General features: G+C 36.3%; 1 protein-coding gene across 4 annotated transcripts in view; it reads left to right on the top strand.

The window, feature by feature from the left end:
- The window catches only part of KIF27 (kinesin family member 27), a 33,753-nt gene extending 17,355 nt beyond the window's left edge, over window positions 1–16,398 (top strand). For 2 of the 4 annotated variants that reach the window (XM_065655950.1, XM_065655951.1), the window contains exons 5-19: window positions 629–772; window positions 3,121–3,327; window positions 3,887–4,062; window positions 4,443–4,576; window positions 5,124–5,279; window positions 5,561–5,698; window positions 6,302–6,507; window positions 7,361–7,558; window positions 7,915–8,028; window positions 9,160–9,336; window positions 9,960–10,175; window positions 10,929–11,135; window positions 11,929–12,127; window positions 12,575–12,739; window positions 14,377–16,398. In XM_065655950.1, the coding sequence (XP_065512022.1) occupies window positions 629–772; window positions 3,121–3,327; window positions 3,887–4,062; window positions 4,443–4,576; window positions 5,124–5,279; window positions 5,561–5,698; window positions 6,302–6,507; window positions 7,361–7,558; window positions 7,915–8,028; window positions 9,160–9,336; window positions 9,960–10,175; window positions 10,929–11,135; window positions 11,929–12,127; window positions 12,575–12,739; window positions 14,377–14,840 (2,901 nt within the window). In that variant the 3' untranslated portion in view covers window positions 14,841–16,398. The remainder of the gene's footprint in view (window positions 1–628; window positions 773–3,120; window positions 3,328–3,886; window positions 4,063–4,442; window positions 4,577–5,123; window positions 5,280–5,560; window positions 5,699–6,301; window positions 6,508–7,360; window positions 7,559–7,914; window positions 8,029–9,159; window positions 9,337–9,959; window positions 10,176–10,928; window positions 11,136–11,928; window positions 12,128–12,574; window positions 12,740–14,376) is intronic. The other 2 variants (XM_065655953.1, XM_065655952.1) reach the window with 2 other exon arrangements.
- The last annotated feature ends 1,329 nt before the right edge of the window (window positions 16,399–17,727 follow it).

Below are 17,727 nucleotides of genomic sequence, written 5' to 3'. Positions count from 1 at the left end.
TCTTAAAAGCTATTAAAAGCTATCTTTTCTTGGAAGAAAGATGTAGGTAAGCTAGTTGCACAGAAGCACCCAGTTTTAGAACAATAAGACATGATGTTTCCATAATTCATATTTGGCTTCTACAGACTTTCTGGAAGAGTAACAACATTTAGAAGTCTCCTTTAATCAGTATTGGATTATTTATCCACATGAACATCTGAAGAAGTATTCTTATGATTTCTTTAACTTTTAGGCTGTTATCTGAGTTGCAGAATTAGGACAGCTGTCCTTATTTTTTAATTTGAAAAGTGTATTAATCTTATGGTTGATGCTGAGATCATGTGGCTGTATCTCACAGCACCCTGAAGAGAATAGCTGGATTTAGATATCTACTTCGATAAAATAGCTTTGGTTATGGGTATGTTATTTCCTTTGGAAGAAATAACTTTGTCAGAAGAAAATCAAAAGATGAAGCAGAAATGAAAAAATAACTGGTAGAAACCACTTAGACGATTTGCCATGCATGCCGCAAAACTTTGCAGTTCTGATCACACCTTTTAAGAACAAATGAGTTTGTTTCTTTCTTGGTTTGTTTTTAATAATAATGTCCTATTTTCCCCAGCTGAACTTTTCTTTTATTTAAATCTAGCAGGCTCTAGTTATGGATGAAGAAGTATTTAGCCAGAAGGATCATGAACTGCAGATACTGCAGAATCAGATAAAGACATTACTACAGGAAAATAAGGAACAACTGGAATCTTTAAAGGAGGCTCAAGAAAAACACAGATTACAGGTATTTGCCTCTGATACACATTATGTATATCTGTATTGAACCATCCTTCCGCTGTATGAATGCATTCATTATTTCAAGACTGGTCCCTCAGGATTTTTTGGAATACAACTACTTGTCAATCTTATGGGCATTTTGTTTGAATTAGAGCTGTATCATTTAATGAGTTGAGTTCATCTAGTGGATGAAGCACAATAGTGTGATTCTTGAAGTTTGTATATCAGTCTAGCTGTGCCACAGCCTTCCTGTATAACATGAGGTAAATCATTCAGCCTCTCCATGCTACCTAAAGTGTAACACACACCCCTCTCCCCCGATGTGTATTATTACTAAGTAGTTTAAGGACAATTAATGAAATAGGATTCGAAGGGCCTTTAAGGATTGTTAGAATCCAAAAAATACTATAAAGATCCTATAGACTGCTTTATTTGAAAGGTTGTATAGAAACATATTTTGTTATACCTATATTAAGAATTACAGAATTGATACCTTTTGTCTTTATAAAACGGAATTTCATCCTAATTTTCCAAGCATTTACTATTAGAGAAAACTGAGTGACAGAGTGGGAACACTGCTTGCCTCCTTCCTTCTCTAGATCTTGTGCTTGCTAATGAAATTATGATGGGTAGTAAGTATATAACATTTCAAGATCCAGGAGACCTTAAATAGAATAGTTAATATTCTCCTGGTGTTACCTGTCATGTGGACGATAAAGAAATTATTATCTGACTTTTTAAGAGAAAAGCATAAGCAGAGTTAGCTAGTACTCTTCTCCTTATTCTACTTTTTCTCCTTTTTCCTCTTCTTTGCTGATGGCTTGGGGAGAGTCAATGAATGAAAAGTGAGTATACTAGTCATCATATTTTTGTTTGCTCTGTCACCTTCTTTTCTGTCACCTCTGGCTAGACTTTTTTTTTTTTAAGCTGCACGGCATAGTGCCAACTTAACACACTGAGATAATGCTTGTATAAATTCTGGAGGACAGAAGGTAGGGGTCACAGAAGCAGTCACAGTGTAGGTAAAAGATCATAATTGTTTCAGTATCAGAGACAGGAGAGAAGCTTGAGAGCTCTGTGGCACCATTTTGGTACTTCATCCACTAAACTGCCACTTTTATTTAAAAACATATAAAATAGGTAGAATAATGAAAAGCAAACACTTCTGTAAATATTTTAAGTTGTATTCACAGGAATATGTAATTTAGTGATACATAACAGAATAAGAACTTTAAAAGTAGCATGTACAGATAGATATTAAATGTTTATAGACTTATGTATTTATGTAACACCTATTGCATTGTGGGATTGTATGTACAAGCTTATCAGGGACAAAGAATCTTAAAAAGGTCAAATAATGGGTTCAAGGTGGATCAGTTGGCCTTTACTACTTCTAAAATCATAACAAATATGGCAATCATATATATTCTATTTCCTATGGACAGGAGTATTATGTATTGTATTCCAACAAAATGTCAATTTGCAAGGCATTGTCTATGCATGTTTGGAAAGAACTTGAAGTCTAAGAAAACAGGATGTAAAGAATGAATAAAAATGTATTATTCCAAGTAGGAGTATTCAAAATATCTTTCATTGAATATTTTTGGTTGCCTGTCACTAGCTATTCTTCAACTTTCCTTTAGTTACTAGGCCCGATTTTAAAGGTACTTTGAAAAGAATTAAAAGGAATATAGGAAGCTGAAAACTGGTATAATCTTGGCCTTATGGATGAATCAGTTTAGGTAAGATAAGTAGTTTTGAACAATGTACAAAGACAGCTGTAGGAGAAGCAGCTAAATATATTCTCTAAGCTAGCATTACCAGCAAAGTTCAGGCTGGGTAAAAGAAAAAGAAGTAGCCTGTACAAGGGATCCTGGGTTCATATACATGTTTATGTTTATTAATACAAATAATCTTTAAAGTGAAACTGCTCAAAGACAAAGAGGAAGCCTGTAGACATGTTCAATTAATTAGACTCAGACCATGTGTTTCATTTGAACATTTCTGTTTAATTCACTTCTCCATAAACATACATATAAAGCAAGCATGGGCTGATAAGTATGTCGCCTACTCACTAGATGCCTAGATAAACTAACGTAACTTAACTGGGATAGGTCTTTCTGAAGAAAAATGTCTCTAAAATTTATTGGAGTTGGGGTGTGTGTGCGTGTGATAATGATATGTCATAGAATTTTCAGTTTGTTGCAGAATTTGCCAGTGCACTGCAGAAGAATTTAGCATCAGTGAGTGGTTAACAAGATTTATGACCTTTGTAAGGGATTTAGAAATGGTGAATATAATACAGAGCTCACAATAAGCAACAGTTTTGCTTCGTTTTTTTTTTTTCCCCATGAGAATGAGAAAATGGTGGAACAGCAAATGGTTATTGATCAGCTAAAAGAAACATTAGAGAAGTTTGCAGATGTTAAAACTTCAGACTTCTCAAATGCTTGTGAAGGTGGACCAGCTGTTATGGAATCTGCAAGGAGGCCATACAGTGTCCCACTCACAAAGAGTCTGCTACACTCCCTTCACCCACCTTTAGGGACAGAGACCCGAAAGGTAAGGTCTATCCAAATGTAGCTTTTTTTTTTTTTCTTTACTTTGTAATAGCTACGGTTCAATAATTATACTTGACGTGACAAATTATGGTAGCTTTCTCAGATGCTGTTTAGCTTCTCATTGAAGACTCTGAAAAAAATAGGTTTTACTGTCTGTAATGGACATGAGCTATGCCACAATTGTCCAAAACCTTCAGTCTTAAAATTATCACTTACAAGTACTAAAGCTGTAGTCTTTTCTGGTATTTTCCTGGGGGTTTTGAGGGCTCAGATATGAAGCATTATCAAAAATGAATGATTATTCTTAACAATATATTGAATACATTGGATAATAATTTGCTAATGATGCCTTCTGTCACGTTTGGAACAAGTACTCCAAGATCTGGCAAAACCTTTTGTTACAAAGGTATTCAGAGTTATTATAGAAAACCTCTGTAATTTTGCTTACAAGCTGAGGTGATGTCAGACTTTTAAACTGAAATATTTTAAAATTACAAGTAAAGAATTGCTAAATTGTTGCAAGTGTTTTTACCCATCACTTTTTGCATGCTTTTTGGCAGGTGTATCCCAGCCCACCTGCCTTCTCCCTGGCCTGGGTAATGGCAGAATTCCGTGCTCGCAGCCAGATGATACTGAGCAACATAGAAGATCAGGATAAAGTTCTTCACTGCCACCACTCTGATCAGAGTGATGAAGAGGAAGAAAATACAGGCGGCAAAAAGAAAACCTCATTTAAGTAATTTTTTTGTTATTCTTTAATTTTTGTTACAGACAAACATATAACAAAGATAGTATTACTGCCTAATCCTGCCATAATGTGAGATTGTTTGTGATGTTACTTATGGTAAATTTATATGTCTAATTGGGCATATTACAAAATAAGTTTAATAAACATAGGGTTATGATTTAATAAAGACTATACAGCCCTTGTTTTGGGGCCAGAATCTACCATGTAGATCAGGGAGGCTGGGGCAGTGGGGAGTAGATGAGAAAGAAGGTACAAATGCCTATGTGAGTTTGGGATTCTTCTCTGTTAAGATCATGTACTTCGCATGAAGCTTAAAGAAAAAAATCCTTGTGTGTTTGGAATGTAGCATGTTATTCATTCTTCCTTAGGAATTCCATAAACCAAACATGGACACAAAAACAGGCTTCTCGGTGCTTTCTTCCTGATCTAAGTGACATGGAGTGTCAAGCAGACAAGTCTGGTTTATCCAACAGATCTGCACTACAGACTGACACAACCACAGGTAAAATGGAAGTCATGAGAGAAAATCTTATTACAGTGTCAGAATATGCAAGAATGTCTTTAGCAAATGTAATTATTTTTCCCAGCAAAATATGTATATTGGATACAATTTTTTTTGTTACTGTTTAACATAGGCTTTCAAGATTCTCTACTTCTTCCCCTTTCTGAAACTGATGTCAGTTACCTTAATGTTTAAGTAATACTTGCTAGCCAGAAAGCACTTCACACATCAAAAAGCTGTTTAGATATAAATCTTTAGTACTGCTTCAATGAAAGAAAATAGATGCTATTATCTTATCAGAGATGCACTGAAATGGTTCAGGAATATTGTTCCTCCCACGTTGGGTCTTGAAATGCTAGTGCATGCCGTCATTTCTTTTCCTGTTTAGACACATGGCAGGGGAAAGACTCTTCGCGCTGTTATCCCCTTTTGATTCTTTTACTTCATATGTAAGAATTGCACAAATAAAATTTTACAGAGCACTATCTTTTGGATACAGACTGTATTCCAAATTTTTTATCTCCATATTGCTTTGTTTTCTTTCAAGGTGAAGAGATTGACAGCCTCCAGAAAAGCCATATTTTTAACATGCAGAAGTTAAAGAATTCAGAGTTGAGACTCACAGAGGCTGAGCACAAAATGAGAGAACTTGCACTTAATATCAAAATGAAAGAGGAACTTATCAAGGAATTAGTAAGAACAGGTAACTGGCTACTGTAAGGAAAATTACAATGAAGAAGTTCAGAAAAGTAACAAAACTTCTGGCGTCACGCATGTCTTAGTTTTTATGTAACTACACAATACTTTTAAGAACTTAAAGGTTCAAAACTTTCATTAATTACTTGCTATGTTTGCACTGAAGGCCGTAAATTTTTATTACAGCCTACTCTGCTATGGTACACATATATATTTATTAAATATTTTTTGTGCTTTGCTGATTATTGCTTTTATCCACCAATAGTGTAATTTTTCATGTATGCTCAGTGCTACTGATCTCTTCGCGGACATGTACTTGTCACGTGGTGTCTGGGATAGGAGAGAAGATACATCACTGTGCTGGGAATGTAAGCGTTCCCAGCACTGCAGTAGAGGAGCAAGAGTCAGAAGTGGATGAGGGAAAAGGTCAGTGTCCCTGTTAGCCCACATCCCTTACATATCTGTCCTGGCAGAAACTAGGCTTAGGATGACAGTAAGGATCTGTTTGCTCAGCCCCTTCAGTTGTACTCTTCTCCTGTGCTTACCTTCTCTTGAGGTTGCCTTTTGGCACTGATAAAGATTCTGTGCCCCCAAAAATAGTACTTTGGGAAAGATCACCCAAAAAGGGCAAGTCAGAGAGTAAAACCGGAACCTGAAATTGTTTACTGATTATTAAGCTGCAAGTTGAGTAATAAATAAATGGCATATTCTTCTGGAAAAAGGAAAAAGAAATACAGGAGAGCTATTTTGGTAAAAACTCCACTAGGCAGAAGAATTTCACTTTATTTGGCACTCAGGTGGCACTTTATTTGGTGACATCAGATGACTCATGAAGAATTCAGATTTAAGATTCCTTCCTTTATTTCAGAGTTAGAAAGGAACTTTATGTTCCTTTAGGTTTAGAAAATGTCTCAGAAATTACTGGTTTAGGCAGAACGAAAGAAGTAAACATTCAACTACAGAATCAAGTGTTACATTTCAACTCATTATCCTGCTGTTTTTAAACTAGTTGGATATGGTGTCTTTAAGGTAAGGATGCTCAGTCTGTAAGCAGGCAATATTCTTTGAAGATAACTGAACTGGAACAAGAATCCAAGCAGGCCAAAATGGAACTGGCTGAAACACAAAAGTGGCTTCAGGAGCTAGAGAGTAAGGAGCTGAGAGACATTCCTGAGAAAGTCAACTTACAAAAAGAGTTCCGGAAGAAGATGGATGCAGCTATGTTGAAAGTGCAGGTATTTCTGATCTGACAAGATCTGCAAATATCTGTCTTGCTATCACTTCTGAAGCTTAACTCTCTGCTTGTAAAACTCTCACCTGTTTTACACATTGGGAGCTAGTTGGATTGAAGTAGCTAAGGAGAAATTTAGTACTGTTATACTCAGAATGCTATTTAACATATATGTGGTTAGATAAATACAGTATTTTCAACCAAGAAAGAAGTGGGTGATATGAGATGCTCATACACCATTGTATGTAGTACCATAATAAAACCTACGCAAGGAGGCTATTACAAGTTTATTACCTGCCATAAATAAAATCGATGTTTTATGAAAATACTAAATAAATTCCAGCTCTAAGCAAATCAGTGATGGTTTGCAAGACCAGGCCCAATAGAGTCATATTTGTTTGGCACTGACCTTCTACTTTTAAGTTCTGCTATACCTAAGTTTACATTCTGTGTAGGGCCAGCTTAGGTGCTCTGTTGCCTTTTGGTCCTAGAATGGTGCGTCAGACAAGCACCATACCGAAAGAGGTAGCTGGCTTATTCATTTGAGCTCAAGACCAGCATTCTGTCACTGTAATGTCTCTATACGCTTTCCAGAGCTGTGATTTCTGTTAGATTTTACTACTTTCATTGTATTGCTGCACATGAGCTGTATCTTTACCTTTTCATGTTGCTTGAGATTAATTCTGCCTGTGCTGACTTTACCAGATAGCTCAGAAACCACAGAAAAAACAAGTGATTGTTTGGGCAGAAGTTAGTAAGTCTCGCTGACTCTTGAGAGTTCAGTGAAATAAAGAATGAAGCCGAGTCATGTTTTAAGTTTTCCTGCTATTAAGCTGAAATTTGCCATGAACATTCAGGCCTTACAGAAGAAGCAGCAAGACACTAAGAATCTGGCTTCATTATCTAACCAAAGCGAGAGACAAGCAACAGAACTTGAGCAGAATGTGGCTCAGATGAAGCATCAGCAGACCCAGCTACAGAAGAGACTGCGTGAAGAGAGTGAAAAAAAGAAGCAACTAGAAGCAGAGATTCAGCGGGACCAGGAACAAATTAAAGTAGGATTCTTCCTATTTATTTATGACAAAGAATGAGATGAACAAATTTTGCCTTTGCTTCCACAAAGACAATAAAACATACTGCTAGGCTTTCCAGTTTTAAGTAATGACTTTCTTGACAGATGCAGTGAAGAAATTGTCTATAAACATTTTCACAGAAATCTTCAGTTTGCCTTTCTCTTCAGCTTTTTTGTTTGTTTGTTTTCTTGTATGATATCTAGCCCTGAATTGCAATTTTACATGTAAATTTAGGGTGTATATTTCAGATTGTTTACTTTTGTGGACTCTGACATTAAATGCGTAGTAAAAACACACTGACTGAGGCAAGAAGAATGAGGTTTTTTGCTTGCTTATAGGAACTTCAACTGAAGATGGAGCAACAACAGAAGATCCTTAAACTTAAGGATAAAGAGATTGCTGCTTTTAAAAAGAAGAAAAATAACTCAGTGGAAACTTCACAGAAGCTACAGGTAGCTAATCTATTCCAATTCTGTGTGGGCTTGGAAAAAAAAATTTCTTTGTTCATCCGTAGTCATCTTTGTCAAGTGTTTGGAAGAAGGGTATTCCATCATAGTTTTGTCTTCTTTTTTGCTGTAGCAAAAACTGGGACTATACTCTAGCAGCTCTTGTTCTCTTTTTTAATGAAGGAAAGGAGAGGCTCTAATGTATTTTCTTTCTATGATTTGTCAAAAGTGCTGATTCAGAGACCTTGAGAATTCAGTATGTTTTGTTGTCTGGTAGGTTTGAGGGTGATCCTGGTGAACTGTTACAAACATTCCATGGTTGTTTTGTGGTGGGGTTTTTTTGGTTATTTGGTTCAGGGGGGTTTTTGTTTATTTCGTTAAGGGGTTTTTGTTTGGTTGGTTTGGGTTTTGATTTTGTTTTGGTTTGGTTTTCTTTCTGATATGGCAGAAATCTATGGTTTTGGTTGTTCCTAACAATGTTAGAAAAGTAGGTGTCCTATGCAGCAGTGCCACCTATGTTATTTCAGATGTGGACATTGGAACATGAAAGTTTCATGAGTTACCAAACGTCTTCAAAAGTGAACATAAATTTTTAAAGTTAAATAAAGGCAACTTTTTAGCCTTACAGGGAATATATCCACTGACAAACTGTGGCTTCCGAAAAAAATTGTAATGGAGTGTACCACCAGGATCAGAGGTCTCATTTACTGTCTGTTTTTCTGTCAACATTTTAATTTCTTGTCACCTCATGTTTTTTACAAATAGCTGGTCTTTGGCAAATATAAGGCAATGAGGGTGGGCTAGCTGAATTCTTGTGGCACAATCCAAACCTAGCTGCTGTGGTTATATAGAAAACATCTATTTATATAACTGTTCTTAGAAGAAGAATACATTTAAGTAAGGCATCTGATACAAATTTGTTTATACAAGATGTAGTAATGTAACATTGCTGAGCCTCATTTTTATGTCAGTTGAATTTCTGTATTATTCTGAGTCAAGACTGTTGCAGAATTAAAGTTAACATTATAAATGTCAATTTCTTCTACAATTTTATCAGTTATTCTAAAAAAAGGAAAAACATAATCATAAAATTCTCTCACAAAAAGTCCTGGTTAGTGCTTTCTATTTAAACTTTAGAAATTAGAAGAGCAAAAGAAATGGCTGGATGAAGAAATGGAAAGAATTCTTCAACAGCATGAACAGTTAGCAGAACTGGAAGAAGATTTAAAGAAAAGAGAAGCCATTGTAGCTAAAAAAGAAGCACTATTGCAAGAGAAAAGCCACCTGGAAATCAAGAAACTGAGATCTAGCCAGGTGATTTAAGAAAAAACATGAAACTCACCAGAATTATAGTGCTGACTAAAAGACTGGGTGTGGAGGGGAAGGCAGATAGCACAAGAGGCTCAAGCCATGTGATATGTGTCTCTACCACTGCCATGAAGGTATTGTGTGGCTTGAGCAATTCAACATTTAAAATGTGAATAACACAGAATAATTTTTTTTTTCACTTTTTCTCCCTGAAATTCCAACAACAGAACATAAATCTGGACTGTGGAGTTCTGTTATTGCAGAGCATTAAATAATATGGTACCTGAAAATGCCTCAGTCCTTTTACAAATTAGAGAACATGACAGGGAAACATTTTGCGTTATTTATTTTTCAGTAGCAAAAGCACATAAAACTTGAAGTATCATTGTGACTTATAATGACTAGCCCCTTTACTTTTTAGTATGCAGAAAAGTGCACATTGGGCGTTTTTGTTTCCTTTCTTCTTCTGAGTAAATAGTAAATTTTATGGTACCTGTCTAGTCAAAATAAATGGGATCTCATGCTAGAAGCAGACAAGTCTTTCACTGCAGAATGTGATGGTCTCACTTGCATTTTTTTACTAGAAGGAGAATCTCGTTTCATATCTATGGTTGCTGTGGTTTTTTTAGGCTTTAAACAAAGATAGTATGAAATTGTCTACTCGCTTAAGTATGCTGGATCAGGAACTGTGTGATAAAGGTATGCAGCTTCAAGGCAGCACCAGTGAAGACAAGGCAGACCTTTTGGAAAAAATTCAGGTTCTCCAAACAGAAAGGAATCAGCTGCTCAGAAGAAGAAATAGTGTGGATGAGAAGCTGAAAGATGGTAAAGTGTTGTCACCTGAAGTAAGTGAGCAACTCTGAGATAAATACAGGTTTTAGATAGCATTGTATAATAAAGCATTCCAATCAGAACCTAAAATGTCTCCAAATATTAGAGAAGCTAGAACCAAAGAACTGAGGTTGGGTACTTCTGGAAATATAATAGCAATGTTAAAATACTGCTATGGTAGCACTACTTACATACTAGTGAACCAAGTTTATATTCAGAGGGGTTTAATTTTGACAAACCCCAGTGGCCTAAGGATCAAATAATCAGAGGTAAGGGAACTAGAAGTTCATCAGTTTGTCATAGGCAGATAATTTAATGTCAGGAGACAGAGCAAGCCAATGTACTTGCATAGTGATGCCCCTTAATTTTTTTCGTAGGATTTTGTGAAAAAGGAAACTTCACCTGAAGGCCTCCATATTTTTACAGAAAAAATAAGTCATATTACCTGGATGGTCCACACTTGCATTGATCAGTATGATTTCATGGAAGATACAATAAATCCTTATAAAATGCACAGATTGGTTTTAGGACTTGAGAAGCAGTATGTGCATGTGGCTGAGGTGATAATGTGCCAGAAAGAACCCTACTTGCCTCGCTTCTCAAAATCTCTTATTTTTCCCGTTCCATTCTCTGTACTGCTACTAGTTTGTCTTGCCCTTGAGTTTAGTTTCACTCTTGAGAATGAAGTTAAAGAATGCCTTATGTATAGAAAGATTCATTCTACACTTTTTTTTTTTTTAAGATCTCACACATGTGTTTCTCTGTAGGAAGAACATGTCCTTTTCCAGCTGGAAGAAGGAATCGAAGCCCTAGAGGCTGCTATTGATTACAAGAATGAAAGTATTCAGAATCGCCAGCACTTGCTTAGGTCATCTTCTCAGATTCTTTCACAGAGTGAGAATAATGTAATAGGAAAACTAGTTTCCTTGTCTGCTCCAGAGCTCAGAGCTATTCTCTTCAAATATTTCAACAAGGTTTGTTTTGGCTAGTTACTATTCTGGATAATGAAATTAAATGGTGTCAAGAAATAAAAATAAATTTAACAAGCTTTTGGTGAAAATCTTTTCAGGTTACATACATTTGCTATGATTTCAGATTTTTTTTGGTTTTTACATTAACCTAAATAGGATACTTGTGTGTTAACTTTGTATATCTTGATTTGGGGTTATTAGCTTAAAAGGTGCTGCAAATCTGGAAATGCCATTGCTCCTTTCCAGTGTTCTGTGTTGCTTACTTTTGAAGCAGCAACATACTTAAATAATGGTGTCGTATTGAAATTCCTCCCAACTACACGCTTGGTAAAGCTCAGGCTAGTATTCCTATTTTTTTTCTAAATCCAGTATAAACTCTGACTGCAGTGCCTGCAGTGTGTACAGCCAAGTACTGAAGAATCATACTGACATCTGGAAACATAAAAATGAAATGCATTAGAACATGGTGTCTTTGTGACCCAGGGCAAACCTCTGGTGATTTTGTGAACAAGATGCCTGTGCCATGCAAGTTGGAAGTTTTCCAGAAGCAGAAAAACACTGTTGTTTTCATTTAAATTCTGCATGGGGTATTAAAAAATCCACTAGTCCATGTGATCAAAATGTACAGAGCTCATTTCTAAAGTGTAAACTCATGGCAGCAGGCAAATCTGCTTCCACTATTAGCTTATGACTTTTAGAGACCATTGCTTTTGCATGCTTTAATCTATTAAGTAGAAGGGTAAAAGCTTTTATGAAAATGGTTTGATAAATCAAAAGAAGTGTATTTCTTTCTTAGATTGTTAGCCTACGTGAGTCTGAAGGTAAATTACAACTGCAGATTGAAGAACAGGAAATGAAGGTCGCAGACCAGGAAAACATAATACGTGAATTAGAATCTGCACTTGAACACGTCAAGTTGCAGTGTGACAGGCAGATGACCCTACAACACAAAGAACATGAGAAGAAACTACAGTTAATACTGCATCATTTCAAAGGTATTTGCTTCTTGGTGGGGGCAGGTTGTACAGCAAGTATTATCATCAGTCACTACTGAGAAATACTAGATTCCAACTGAAAAAAAAAATAATAAGGTTCAGAGATACATTTTGGCTGTGACTAATTCTGATGTGTAGGATGCTGAGGAACAGACACATAGTGTGAATATTTTTTTAAATCAGTATTGAAATTGTTGTATTTTCATACTGAATTTGCTGATATTGGGAAGTTGAAAGATACCCGTCCTGCTGATCCTCATCTTCTAAATAGTACTATTATAACTGACAAGAGGGGTTGGCATGGCCTTTTTGATCCTGTGTCACCCTAGTTAAAATGTACAGACTGCAAGCAAAGTGTCAGCAAGATACAAGACATATTCTGTCTAGTTGGGTATCTTGGGTTTTGGCACAGATATTTGGTTCTTAAACTGGTTTCACTTGTCCTAGAACAAGATAGTGAAGGCATTGCAGAAACCTTGAAAGGATATGAAGTAAAAGTCCAGCAACTGGAAAAAGAATTATTTTTCTATAAGAAAACCAGCAGAGAACTAAAGAAGAAATTGAAGAGCCTCTTTGGAGAGTCGTCCCATCAATTATTGGCATCCACTAAATGTAAGTATATTATCTTAAAATATTTATGCAGTTGTCAATAGACCATTTGAAGAGTGATGAATACACAGAAGTGTATCAGATAGATACAAAAACCTTATTTTTACTGAGTTAATGGTTCTCCAGGATTATATTACACCTCTCCCCAAGTTTCAAAGGAGAGACAACATTGGTTTATAGCTGTAGCAGTGGTATACTAAAGGTTTAAATTTGTGTTCTGTTTTCTTTGAATTCTAACATAACTTCAGCATCTACAACCTCAAACTGTTGTGGTTAAGAAAAAGGAATTTTACTGCGTGAAAAGAATCCTAATGACATTGTAACTAACTGCTTTGTCATATGCCATGCTTTATATAGGGTGCTCCTAGCACTTCAGTTCATTAAAGTTACTTACTGGGAGATTGTCAGTGAAGAATTCCATACTTTCAGAAGATTTATACACTTGTAGGAGGGAAAAAAAAAAAAAGCTTTCGAATGTGATTCTGTGCTTTGACACACACACACAAAAGATAAAAAAAAAAAATCAAACACAAAACCAACAACCAACTGCCACTGTAAGTTTTTAATTGTTTCATGTCCTACTTGCCAGAATCCAAACCTACAATAGAGCTTTTCAGGTGGAGGAGAACAGAAGGTTCAGTTTCTGTCACTGTTTTGCTTGTCTCACACCTGTTGATGCCACCACCAATACCCCACATGCACAATACAGCCCTCTTGGCCCTGTCTTTCCCCCTGAGGCTCAGCATGACTGGTTCTTCCTCCCAACAGGTGCTTCTGTTTCTTTCCACTTGGGCACTGCCATGCCTTCCCAACACATAGGTGCTGGTCACATACCTGCGGCTCCCAGAGTGAATTAAGGCCCAGCCCATGCCCTCTAGGCAGGATAATGAGCCAACATGTTCATTACTATAAAGTACACTGTCAAACTGTGAACATGAATATTCTAGAGGCTGGATTATAAATGAGCATGGGAAAGACTATTCTGTCTACTATATAAAGAAGCATGTAGTTCAAGACATCTGGCCCTGTGGGAAAACACCCATCCTAGCCAAATTGTAGCAAAGAGAAGAAGGGAGAAGATCCCTGTGAATTTCCAACTTTTTCAAATACATATTTTTGTTAGTTTTTAATAAATACTCTGTATTTAGTTATTTTTCTTTTGAATACATTTTCAGGCATGCTGCAATACATGTAATAAAAACACGTTATAATAATTTGTTGCTGAGCTTTAAAATAATAAAAGCCCTGTGTGTACATTACAGTCAAATTTGCAGAATGTGTTTTGTTTGTTTTCTGAATGTTAATTGCTGGCTCCTTTTGAATAAATGATTAATTGCATATTTGACCATTGTGGTTCAGTTGTTTTAAGACTGCCTACTAGGATATATTGCATGTGAGAATGGTGAGGCTTGTATTACCTGCACATTGTCAGAGAAAAGTAACAGTTAATACCTCCGACTTTTTTGTAGATGACAAACTTCTTAACAGAAAGGACAAAATGTGAAGTCCTGATAATTTTTTACTGCATTCACAAGTTACTGGTGGTGTAAAACCATATTGACTGACTAATATTTCTCAAGAACAGGCACTCAGATGAGTTGTAACTTTTAGTTATTTTGTCCTGATAAATTTCATTTTAGATAATAGTGCTGGTGACAAGGCATCCAGTCAAGATGAAGCAGAAGTTGTTTCTGAAGAATTCAGGTCAACACTTAACCCTGAAACCAATAGTCACCTAGGGAAAATAAAAGAGACAGACAGAACAAGCATTTTAAGAGCACAGCAGAATTCATACCAGCTTGGAGAAGATGTTTCAGAATTTGGGTGCAACAAAGAATGTTTGATGAGTACTAGCGATGACAAAACAGGAACAGATGAAGCTCAGCCTTCAAAATCTCCTCCTCAGCTACCTTCTGTCATCCAGAGACGGGAAGCTGTGACACAGCTTCAGGGAGTAACTCCAGTAAAACTGTCTCGCCGAGAGCTACGTCATATTCCTCCCTCTGAATTATCTTCGCGACGCTCCAGCCTTGGAGTTGGTGTTGGTCTTATTTCTCCAGATTCCACCAAAATGGACAAAAAGTCTGCTGGCCCTAAGACATAGTTACTCTTCATCACCTTTTTAACAGCTGTTGGAACAGAAACAACTTTATTAGATTTCTTTGTTCCTGGTCTTGTTAAGTATCAACCATGGATAAATGAGTAAATGTTCTTTAGGTCTTATTGCTCACTATCAAGTTGTTAGGTGTTATGTTCACACAGTTTCAGGGAACCTGAGATGGATGTTAATTAATACAGTATCTAAGAACTTTCATTTGAAGGCCTTTTAACATTGAAGAAATGACTTATATTGGTTTGGGGATTTTGCAGTAACTTCAAAAAATATAATTTTTTTTTATAAATTACATTGTGAAGTACACTGCACCTGTGTAACTTAGGTGTCATAGAACAATATTGTTCTTCGCTTTCTTGGTTCAGAAACAGTAACAAGCTATTTAATGTATTTGGATATATAGCTAGAAAATTTAGTGTCTGGACTATCACCTAGTATTGATAATGACTGGCTTAAGTACTCCTTTTATCTAAAAACCTTTTATACAAGCCATATTTGAGAGCAAAATTGGTACCTAAATTTGTTCCTGAAAAGGAACATGAAAGTACTTACTTTTTTGTTTTCTTTATGGCTTATTTATGGAATTAAGATAATTGCTTATTTCACTTTCTGTTTTTGTTTGTTGGACATTTAAAGAATTGCACTTGGCAACTCAAAGTGCTATATTTATTTCTGTACTACTAAAACGGAAAAAAAAAAAAAGACCAAATTCAGCATCCTCTTGGTAAGCCAGATGGACCAATATGTTATTTGCAGTAATTAGTCATATCCTTTCACAGACAAATTATTCTTCTGGATTCTGTATCTGCTTCAGAGCAAGGACTACACATATCCTTTGGTTTACTGCTATGCGGTTGTTGGTAACACATTCAAGATGAAAAGCACATCTTTTTTATAAGAGGGCAGTGGTCACTGAGAAACATACGCTTAACAGCTGCACAAACTTGAAGGCAGAGGCCAGAATGTCTGCGTTTAAATGAGATTAGCACTGCTAACCAAAACTCTCTCCTACATAAAAAGTGGCAGTACTGAAAGTAAGGTTAGTTTTATTTTAGTGGCGGACTTCAGCCAGTCATGGTTGAATATGTTGTCTTAGATTATTAAATGCACTTAGGAAAGGAATTTTGCTTTCTGGTATTTTCTAGGCAAGGTGTTGTGTATAGCATGTGTGGCTATAGGTGTAGAAGAACTGCATTTTTCCATGCTGCAAGCACAGTTCAAATCTGTCCACATTATGAAGATGCTATTACAGCATAATAAATGGACCTATTGTCTAGTGGCACATTTTGAACTTTCCTGAGTAGACCTCGAAATATTTCACTCTAATTAGATAAACCACTTAACATGTTGAATGATTGTATCTTTCACACTTACACCTAATTATTACCTATTCAGCTGAACTGTGAGGTAAGGATTGGGGTCTTTCTTGATTGTTTTTGGATTGGGCTTGATTGTTTTTACTGCATGGAACTACTGTGCCTTAACTAATAATAAGTTTAATATTAGTGTATATATTATTCATCTAATGTTTCCAATAAAAAAGCAATAAACAGGAACCAGTAAATACAGTTTCAAATGTGTACTTATTTGCTAAAGCTCCGCATTAAGTGAAGGAATTGCTGAAGACATTTCTTCTCAAGATAATACTGTGCATTATCATACACCTCATAATAGTCTATAAATTTATAAGCACAAATTCCTCTTCTTTTGAAGTTTCCACACATGAAAAACCTGTTCTTTATGCATGCAAAATATGCAAGGGAAAATGCAGGAAAGTAGAACTCAATCACTAGTAGATGTCAGCTGGTGTTCTGGTGGTTTCTGTAGCTGTGACACTGTAGATGAAGTAGTTGTTAAAACGTTAGATTCTGTATGCTACACATACCCGCTTCAAGACACAACTACAATGTCACCTAATGCAAAGGTAGATAAATGCATCAGATGCATTTGTGATCTTTGGAAAACTGGAATAATTGTAGACTGTGAGAAGGACATAACATGAGCAAAGCAATGAGAGAGGCCAGTGAGGAAGTCGTATATGGAAAAGAGAACAGTGATTTATCGTCTCATTTATGTAACTCTGATAGAGCTAACAAATAAAATTATTTTACCTCTTTCAGACAGTATGTAGCTTGTTATGTCTGCATATTAAAAGCAAGACTTTCTCTGACAGGCTTTTATTATCACTCTCTTTGTTTTACCTCCTTGATGTTGTTTACTGGCATTTACGGTCCTCAGTGACATTTAGCTCATGTGCGATATGGGGGAATAAACAAAATGGAGCTAGATTGCAGTGATGCACGATGCCATTATTTCCCTTACCAACAACCGTTTTCTCCTGCTGTGTCCTCCTGAAACCAACTACAAAAAAAGCCATGTGCATAATCTGTTCCCTTGTCTAGCTAGTGACTGTGAACGTAAACTAACTTATGACCTGAATTCTGTTGTGACTGGCTGCATTCGATAACAAAGTTTCATTCGTAGTAACTTAAAGGTGAGATTTAACACCTATCGAAACTCCAACTATGTGTGTGTGGTGAGGCACTTTTTATCTTGGCAAAGTAATTTTCAACCCGACGGATTCAAAGGCTCCAGCTTGAACGCACTTTCATTGCATGACAGTAAACAGCTGGTCGGTTCTGATTTTCAGGATCAGTATGCTGACTAGGCAGCTTACTCTATGTAGGGCTTCCAATGAATCACAGAATCACAGAATCACAGAATCACAGAATGTTAGGGATTGGAAGGGACCTCAAAAGATCATCTAGTCCAATCCCCCTGCCAGAGCAGGAAAACTTAGGTGAGGTTACACAGGAAGGCGTCCAGGCGGGTTTTGAATGTCTCCAGAGAAGGAGAATCCACAACCTCCCTGGGCAGC

Source organism: Caloenas nicobarica, chromosome Z (assembly GCF_036013445.1).
Source record: "Caloenas nicobarica isolate bCalNic1 chromosome Z, bCalNic1.hap1, whole genome shotgun sequence".
NCBI lineage: Eukaryota > Metazoa > Chordata > Aves > Columbiformes > Columbidae > Caloenas > Caloenas nicobarica.
Note: the sequence above shows the minus strand (reverse complement) of the source record. Positions and strands in the feature narration are given on the sequence as shown.